Source organism: Peromyscus maniculatus, chromosome X (assembly GCF_049852395.1).
Source record: "Peromyscus maniculatus bairdii isolate BWxNUB_F1_BW_parent chromosome X, HU_Pman_BW_mat_3.1, whole genome shotgun sequence".
In the NCBI taxonomy this organism is placed as follows: domain Eukaryota; kingdom Metazoa; phylum Chordata; class Mammalia; order Rodentia; family Cricetidae; genus Peromyscus; species Peromyscus maniculatus.
The window spans coordinates 1,599,602-1,607,820 of NC_134875.1; the positions used below are offsets into that span (position 1 = coordinate 1,599,602).

At 48.2% G+C, this 8,219-nt stretch overlaps 1 protein-coding gene across 2 annotated transcripts; it reads right to left on the reverse strand.

Moving 5' to 3' along the window:
• Positions 1-1,451: 1,451 nt before the first annotated feature.
• On the reverse strand, positions 1,452-3,923 carry Emd (emerin). 2 transcript variants are annotated; one of them, XM_006992446.4, is made up of 6 exons: positions 3,694-3,923; positions 3,423-3,530; positions 3,205-3,282; positions 2,877-3,010; positions 1,951-1,997; positions 1,452-1,868 (listed from the first exon to the last, which is right to left on the reverse strand). In XM_006992446.4, the coding sequence occupies exons 1-6, from the start codon at positions 3,773-3,775 to the stop codon at positions 1,538-1,540; spliced, it is 780 nt and encodes a 259-aa protein (XP_006992508.1). In that variant the 5' UTR covers positions 3,776-3,923; the 3' UTR covers positions 1,452-1,537. The 2 variants fall into 2 exon arrangements, with proteins under 2 accessions (XP_006992508.1, XP_076417792.1); XM_076561677.1 differs by lacking the exon at positions 1,951-1,997.
• Between the last annotated feature and the right edge of the window lie 4,296 nt (positions 3,924-8,219).

An 8,219-nucleotide genomic window follows, 5' to 3' on the forward strand; every position in this document is an offset into this window, starting at 1 on the left:
GATGGATGACGGGACAAATGAACTTTTAAAAATGTCATGCAACTTTATCTTGGGTTTCTGGTTGTTTTTTATTTTTTAAAGATTAAAAAAATTATATGTATGACTTTTGTCTTCATCTATCTATATATAACATGTATGTCTTCTGCCCACAGAAATCAGAAGAGAGCATCAGCTCCCCTGGAGCTGGAGCCACGGCCAGCCTGTAAACTACCATGTGTGTGCTGGGAATTGAACCTGGGTCCTCTGGAAGAGCAACCAGTGCTCTTAACCACTGAGCTATTATCTCTGCAGCCTAGGATTTAAATTTTTTTAATTTTCATTTTGAGACACTGTCCTGGAACTGTGATATGTAGATCATGGCAGCCTCGAATTCAAAGAGATCCTCCTGTTTCTGCCTCCCAAACGCTGTGCACCACTATGCCTGGATAAAACCTTTTTTTTTTTTTGGTTTTTCGAGACAGGGTTTCTCTGTGTAGCTTTGCGCCTTTCCTGGAACTCACTTGGTAGCCCAGGCTGGCCTCGAACTCACAGAGATCCGCCTGGCTCTGCCTCCCGAGTGCTGGGATTAAAGGCGTGCGCCACCACGGCCTGGCTGGATAAAACCTTTTTAATATTATGTAATATATATCCAGAACAGAAAACCTGGAAACTCAGCAAGAATAAATAGGCAAAGAATTAGGATACTCATGGGAACATTGTATTTTTTGAATATACCTCTATGCCATCAAATGATCATCAATTCCAGGAGCTGAACAACAATCCACTGGCAAGATGCCTCATTTTTCTAATCTTGTAACCTCGGATGTTGGCATGAGCCTATCCTGGCTAAAGTGCCTGTATGTGTCATACAAGCAGTTTTGCCTGCATTTCCCATAGGCACATTTGGTTACATGGTAGTTATTCTTTGTAAGTAGTTATAAGTGCTTCAGGGAGGGAGCAAGCCCAGAAATAAAACCCACAACCAAAACAGACTTATAGTTGGGTAGCATTTGATCCCTTCCCCAAGATCAAAGTAAAATGCACAACCAAAGGAAAAAGCCATAGTGATTTTTAAGACCCAAGACCAAGCACCTGTGCCATGGCAGCCCAACTCCCACCCAGGTAGAAAAAGCCAACGAAGTAAAAATAAACATGTTTTTTTTATTGTGTCCACGAAAACAAAGCCAGGGTGGCCTTTGGTTAATACACCTTGAAAAGGTAACAACAAACAGGCATGCATGACAACTACCAACTACCACTGCCACCACCAAGTTTTCCTCTAAAGAAGTGAGGTCTTATCTCCTGGAGCTCTAAGGGTCACAGGCAATAGAGCTAGGAGGCTCCAGAGGAAGGTACATGTGGGCCCACTGGGCTGTGGAAGGCCAGCATTTGCTGCCTTCTTGGCAGGAGGAGGTGGGAGATAAGCACTGCCCTAGGCTAGGCCCTGAACCCCTTAACTAGAACACACAAAAAGCCCCCCCCCCACCCTACCCCCAGCAAACATTGCTAAGGCAATCAGCCAAAACTCCTGTTAAGAGCTGCTCTGAAACCAATACCCTCAGGGATCCATCCAGAAAGGGTTGCCTTCTTCAGCTTGTATGGAATAGTAAACAAAGAGCAGAAAGGCAGCAAAGACAAGGAAGAGTAATAGCTGGCCCCAGAGTGGGACCTGTCGATCCTGGCCCAGAGCAGCAACAGGGGCCTGCTTTTCTGGCCTGATGGCACGTCGGGTAAGCCAGGAAGAGGGAGAAGAAGAAGAGGAGGACACAGAAGAGGTGGAGGATGTAGGATAATAGGATAAGCCCAGGGAACTCCTGGAGACATTGGAAATGGGGCGGTAGTGTGCGATGCTCTGGTAGGCACTGTCTCGGCCATAGATGGAACGTTCCCTGTGGCAAAAGAAGTGAACAGGTGGGCAGGAGAGCCTGAGCCCAAAACCTGTCCCTGTCCCTATGTGTGTTCATTACTCACCTATCCTTGCCCTCCTCTTCTGAAGAAGAGAAAATATCATCACGCACCTGCAGGACAGTAGGGATTAGGTACTTGGGGAGGGGGGTTTCCCCATAAATATCTCTGGCCAGCCTACTCTAATCACATCCTAGAGGCCAGACCATTGCCCCCTCCCTCCAGAACCATTCTGGGTCTATGGCCTTTTTTTCTGTGGGGCCTTGCCACTCAGTGACTATGCCTGTTGACTCTGTCCCAGCATCCTTTTATCCCCCAGTATTCTCAGAAGGCTTAAACCTAGATCCCAGACTAGAGTGCAGGGAATGCTACATGTGCTCTGATCAAAAGTTTGTGGGTTGGAGAGATGGCTGGGTACTTGAGTTCAATGTCCAGCACTCATCAGGCAGTTCACAACTGCCTGTAGCTCCAGTTCTAAGGGGAATCTGACACCTTTGGCCTCTGCATGTGCCAGCACTCATGCATACTACCACACACGCATAAATATAATTAAAGTAGTTATTTTTTTTTTGTTTTTCAACACAGGGTTTCTCTTTGTAACTCTGGCTGTCCTAGAACTCACTCTGTAGACCAAGCTGGCCTCAAGCTCATAGAGATCCGCCTACCTCTGTCTCTCAAGTGCTAGGATTAAAGATGTGTGCCCAGCAAAGTAATTAAATCTTAAAAAAAAAAAAAGCCCAAAACCTAAAAACATTTTGTGTGCTGCTGGAGATGGAACCACAGGTTAAGTGGTACTCTACTGAGCTACATGTCCACCCACAAATCTAATAGTTTTGGAGGCCCCAAAGTAGAACTTTGATTCAACAGCTGTATGCCGACCCTAACCCTGTTTAAAGGCCTAAGGACCACTCTCTGCTCCTAATATCTCCTTGGACTTATCCAGACCTAGCTAGGATGCCCCGAGACTACACTATGCCTGCCAGCCAACTCACCTGGTGATGAAAGGTGTGAGTATCTGCAAGTGAGGTCCCCGGCTGGCGGAAGCTCTTGGACATGCCCACAGACTCGGGCTCCCCATATGTCCTGGTAGTCAAATAGCTTTCCTCATAGTAGTCGTCATTATAGTCTTGGGAAGGAAAACAGTGGTAGAGGAGACAGTGGTATCCCTTACCTGGCCTCATGGCCCTAAATTCTGTGCAAGTTCCACCACTCTAGAGCCACTGAGAACTGGTGGGAGTGGGTCAAGTTTGAGGTTTCCCTGTGCTCAAATCCCTGAAGCATGGGGTAAAGATATAAGTGCCCACCCCACACCTGTCTTACCCTTGCTCTGGTAAAGTAAGGCGTCCTCTTTTTTTGGCAGATCGTACATGTCTGAGTCCACAGAGGCTGAATCCAAGTCTGCATTTAAGGGGGGGGAAGGTACAGACCATTAGCTCTCCAGGCTTCCCCCTACTCCCTCAGTTGCTTCAGCCACACCCTCCCTCCCCAAGCCTTGTGCCCCCAAGCAGCTCAGCCGGGCTCTGCAGCAGAGGCCTCACCTGAGAACCGATAAGAGAATGAAGAGGATGATGAGTTGGGGGGCGAGAGCCTCCGTCTCTGGGTCTCATACTCGAAGATTTTCTTTTCGTAGAGCTTGCGAGTGGAGCCTGGCCAGACACAGGGTGCGAGGCGGTCAGGGGGTGCGAGGTAAGCACCCCAAGAGCGCCGGGGAACACGGGGAGGGGGCGAAGAGGTGGGGAGAACGCTCAGGGAAGAGCGCGGGAAAGCGGGGCCCAGGAGAGATTCTGCGCGCCACCGCCTGTCGCGTACCCACGATAGGCCCATGAGGTATGTTGTACTGCCGGAGCACAGCGGCCAGCTCAGTGTCGGACAAGATCGCATAGTCGTCCATGGCAGACACGTCCTGCACCGGGAAGCGGTGTTGAACGTAAGGGGTGGCCCGGGCCTATGGACAAGAAACGGACAGCTCCGAGCGTGGCAGAGGAAGCGCCAACGACTCAGAAGCTGCTGTGGTCGCGTCACGCCTCTGTCACGTTTGCGTCACAGCCGCGGCTACGCGGGTTGCGCACGCTCCTCAGGGCAGGCTCAAACCTGCCTGAACGGCCGGTACAGACCGGTCTGGCAGTGGGAACAGGCGGGGCTGGCGAACGGAAACGTCACACTTGTGTGGTATTGGCTAGAACAGGAAGAGGGCGGGGCCAGCAGGAGAGCCGGAGGGGCAGGCAAGGAGTCTATTTCTGAGAGCCCGGCTGGTGAGGGGCGGAGTTAGAGAGTGTGTTAGAGCTAAACATACTAGAGGGGCGGGGAAGTGCTCATTCTCAGCTGGCTAAAACCGGCCTGTGGTTGGGAGACTGTAAGATCTCACTTACCTTTGTCACTGGCTTCACACTGATTTTATTTCCTAGTGCTCTAGCGCCTAGGGTCCTCAGCCGCAGTCTGTTCCACAGCAATGCAAAGAGTCCAATCCTGAGAGCGAACCCTTCAAGAACGCCTGGTGCTGCTGCGAGCTCTTTGTGCCCACTAACGCCGAGAAACGGCTGCCATTCAGGGCTCTCATCACCTAACATAGCCACCCGCAGACCCTTGCCCATCCCACCCATCTCCGCTGGTCTTCTCAGTCTCCATGGCTCTGCTCACCTGCACCAGCTCATTCCCACCGTCTTCTCTGCCCCCTAGTTCCATCCGGGAGGAAATGGGGCAAGCAACTGGGCCAGGAGGCTGCCAGCACTCCAGGACCAAGCAGCCTTCCAAAGGCCCAGGGCATGCCAATGGGCATAATCAGAGGGCACCCACCTTGTGATGCGTGTAGACGGGTACACCTTGTGCCTGCCAACTCACAGTTCCTCCACCTGGGCCCCTGAGGAATTCTGGGGGTGAGTTCTCACTTAGCAGAATAGAATAGCCCCTAAACTTGGTGTGACCTTGGAGGCCATCAGGGTGCAAAACCTAGAAGCAAACCTTGGGGATCGGCTGAGGCTTACTAAGCATCTGTATCAGACAAAGATTGTCTGGAAGAGTGACCATTACATTCTACACAAAGTCATTTGGGACTAGGTAGGCTGCCCCTTATTGGACAGACCTAGAAGGAGGGGTACATGCAGAAAAGGTGCCTGGGATGCCTGATTTCTTAAATCAGTGGTTCTCAACCTTCCTAATGCTGTGACCCTTTAATACAGTTCCTCAGGTTGTGATGACCCCCCACAACTATAAAATTATTTTCATTGCTATTTCACAACTATAATTTTGCTATTGTTATGAACCTTAATGTAAATATTTTTGGAGAAAAAGATTGTTAAAGGGATCGAGACCCACAGATTGAGAACCATTGTCTTAAATGTTAGTGATAGCAAGTACTCTGGTCAGTTCTAGACTGGCCTGATGGGTACTTTGGTGAAGGTCACAGGCCAATTCTCTACGGAAGTTTAAAGAAGGCAATGGAGATGGAGCCCCATTTTGACCACATACAAAGTTGTTAATGAAGAGTTACTGTTGGATGGATTTCAAAGACAGTGCCCTCATTTGTCCCTGGAAATGGAGTTGTATGAATCCCTGGAAACGATACTGTCTTACGGAAAGACAGGAGAACCTTGGCCCGGAGTATATGTAAGTGAGAGACAGGGTAGGGCAGAGAGAGACATTCTGCCCTTTCAGAGGCTGCTTCATGAAATGTTTTTAGTTTTGGCAAAATCAGTTTTCCCAGCATCCCCCTCCCCCTGTGCTGGCCCCTCTCCCAGAGGCTTCTGCATACAGAGTGGTTGCTCAGTACTCCCCTATGCCCCCCCATACAGAATCAAGCTGCTTCCTTATGAGGTCAAGGAATTTTAGGTTTGCCTTCTCCCTAAGGAGCACCCTCTGCACCTGCCTCAGCACTCTGTCTCTTAATCCTCCCACTACTCCACTATAAAATTCTATCATAGATGTTACCAGGAAGCTGAACTGTGGTTTTCTTGCACATACTTGGAGCTTAAGTCTAGCCCCATTGCAGTGTAGCTTCCTTCTCTATCATTCAGCAGACAAATCAAGATCCCAGAGTCGAAAGAGGCTTTTGCAATAGCCCCAAGTTGAGTGATTAATGGAAATAGTCTCCCCAGGAAGTAGCTGGTCACCTAGGTGCTGCAAAAGTATGGCCTCATACCTCATCCAGGATTTGTCAGAGGGGCTAGAAGGATTTGTGCAGGGCATTCTGTGGATCTCTGGTAAGTTCTTCCTCAGAAGGAGTAGCCCTTGGCAGGTATGGCTAATGGGGAAAAATCTTGGAAGTGACCCACTGTAAGAATAAAAAAAAATGTTGGTCCTGTAATCCCACTCAGCACTTAGGATTTTGAGGCAGAAGAATTGAAAGTTCAAGGCCTGCATGAGCTACAAGGTGAATTCAAGACAACCTGGGTAACATAGTGAGACCATGCCTCAAAATCTCAAAAGCAAAAGAAAAATGCAGGCTTGGGATATAATTATCTTGGTGGTAGATTACTTGGCCGACATGTATTAAATTCTGGATTCAATCCAGAAACACCCCCTCCCCCAGTTGTAAGGAAAAATCTATATGAAAACATTTATTCAACACAAGAAGAAAATTCTTTGTTTGTTTTTGTTTTTCAAGAGAGGATTTCTCTGTGTAGCCCTGGCTGTCCTGGATCTCACTCTGTAGACCAGGCTGGCCTCAAACTCAGGGATCTTCCTGCCTCTGCCTCCCAAGTGCTGGGACTAAAGGCGTGTGCCACCACCGACTGGCAAGAAAATGTCTTTTTAACTTATTATGCTTTTTATCAAAGAACAATTAATCCTGAATTAACTAATCTTAATAGTTGATAGACCTGAAAGAAGTTGGAGGCCCTAACTTCTTGTGCTTCTTGAGTGTGTGTGTACTGGGAGGAGCAGTAGAGTTCAAATGTAGTGTGTGTGTGTGTGTGTGTGTGTGTGTGAAATGTAGCTACACACTCACTACCTCCCCTATAGTTCTTCCATCTGCCTAATCGTTGATCTGATTATCATGCCTGTGGGTAAATGGGTTTCTCCTCTGAAAAGACAATCATTTCCATGAATTCTAGTGCAGCCACCTCATGAATCTGAAGTCAAGCCACCAATTTAGTAAATGATGAATTCATTGGCTTCCCTAGTAGAGGTCTCCAGCTGGACAGAACAGTGAGAGACCTTGATCCTAATTGGGAAGCCAGAGTGTGAAATATCATTGCCAGCAGAGCCAACAAAGGTAGTAATGGATGCATAGTGCCTGGAGGGGGGCCCAGTACTTTGCTATTCAAGTTAAAATATTGGTTACTGAATTGACTCTGCAGATGTGATCAAACTCCCCCCCACTATTTTTCCTATTCCTTCCTTCCTCTCCTTCTTTCTTACCTTCTACTTTTTCCTTCCTCCCTTTTACTATGAAGCATGTGCTACCTTCTCTTTTTGATAATATAGAGTAGGAAAGCAAATCAAATATGTCTGCTATTCCAGCACTTGGGAGGCAGAATTAGGGGGTTGCCACTTCAAAGCCCAGTCTGGGTGCTACATAGTGATTTCCAGATCAGCCAAGCTACAGAGTGAGATCTAGTCTACACACACCCCAGAATATATTGTAGGTGGTAAGGGAAATCTCATTTGCAATATCTATTTCAATTTTGTGTGTATGTGCGCACTGGCATGATGCAAATGTGGCTCATATTGGGTTCGCAGGCAAAATGATAAAATACCAAAATGTTAAAATGGCATTGCTTTATGTGTCCTTTCCCTAGGAAGTGACATTTGAGTTGAATCTGAAGCTACCAGGAAATGGGCACATAGAAGAGGAAGAGAAAGCATGACAATATTAGATAATGGCTGTGCCCACTAAGTTCATAGATACTTGGCACGTTGTACCACACTGTACACTCCCAGGCTTTGAGAGTGCACCAGATTGCTTTGAGAATTCGGCGTATTTCTGCTGTGTGCTCCCAGGCAACAGCTGCACCTAGCAGGGACCAAATGTTAGCTAGGGGAGCTTGTTCATTACGGGGCTCAGGGACCCATTGGGGCCTTAGGAATGGTTGGTGCTCACTACAATTACCTGTTGCATCTCTTCCCATGGAACAAGACCTGACCTGTGTGGCCAACCCAGGCTTGGGCAGAGACAGAAGGCTGTGACTGTAGTAGGTAACTCCCCAAAATAGGTGGCTTTGGATCAGAGCCTCCATTCCAGCCAGTAAGCACTTGGCTCCTCTGTACTCATATACTCCCCTATACTCTAGCCTATTAAAGGTTCTGCCTAAACATTGGTTTTGCAGACCCTGTTCTGGAGGTGAACCCCCCCCCCTCCCTGGAAGCCTGGTGGCCCTCATGGAGCTGTGAGCTCATTC

Bases quoted from the DNA above. Each gene is read 5' to 3' on its own strand.
- Emd (XM_006992446.4), bottom strand. From the start codon at position 3,775: ATGGACGACTATGCGATCTTGTCCGACACTGAGCTGGCCGCTGTGCTC. The intron at 3,531-3,693 runs GTACGCGACAGG...GTGTCTGGCCAG, and splicing joins ACCTCATGGGCCTATCGTGG to GCTCCACTCGCAAGCTCTAC. The intron at 3,283-3,422 runs GTGAGGCCTCTG...CCTTAAATGCAG, and splicing joins ATTCTCTTATCGGTTCTCAG to ACTTGGATTCAGCCTCTGTG.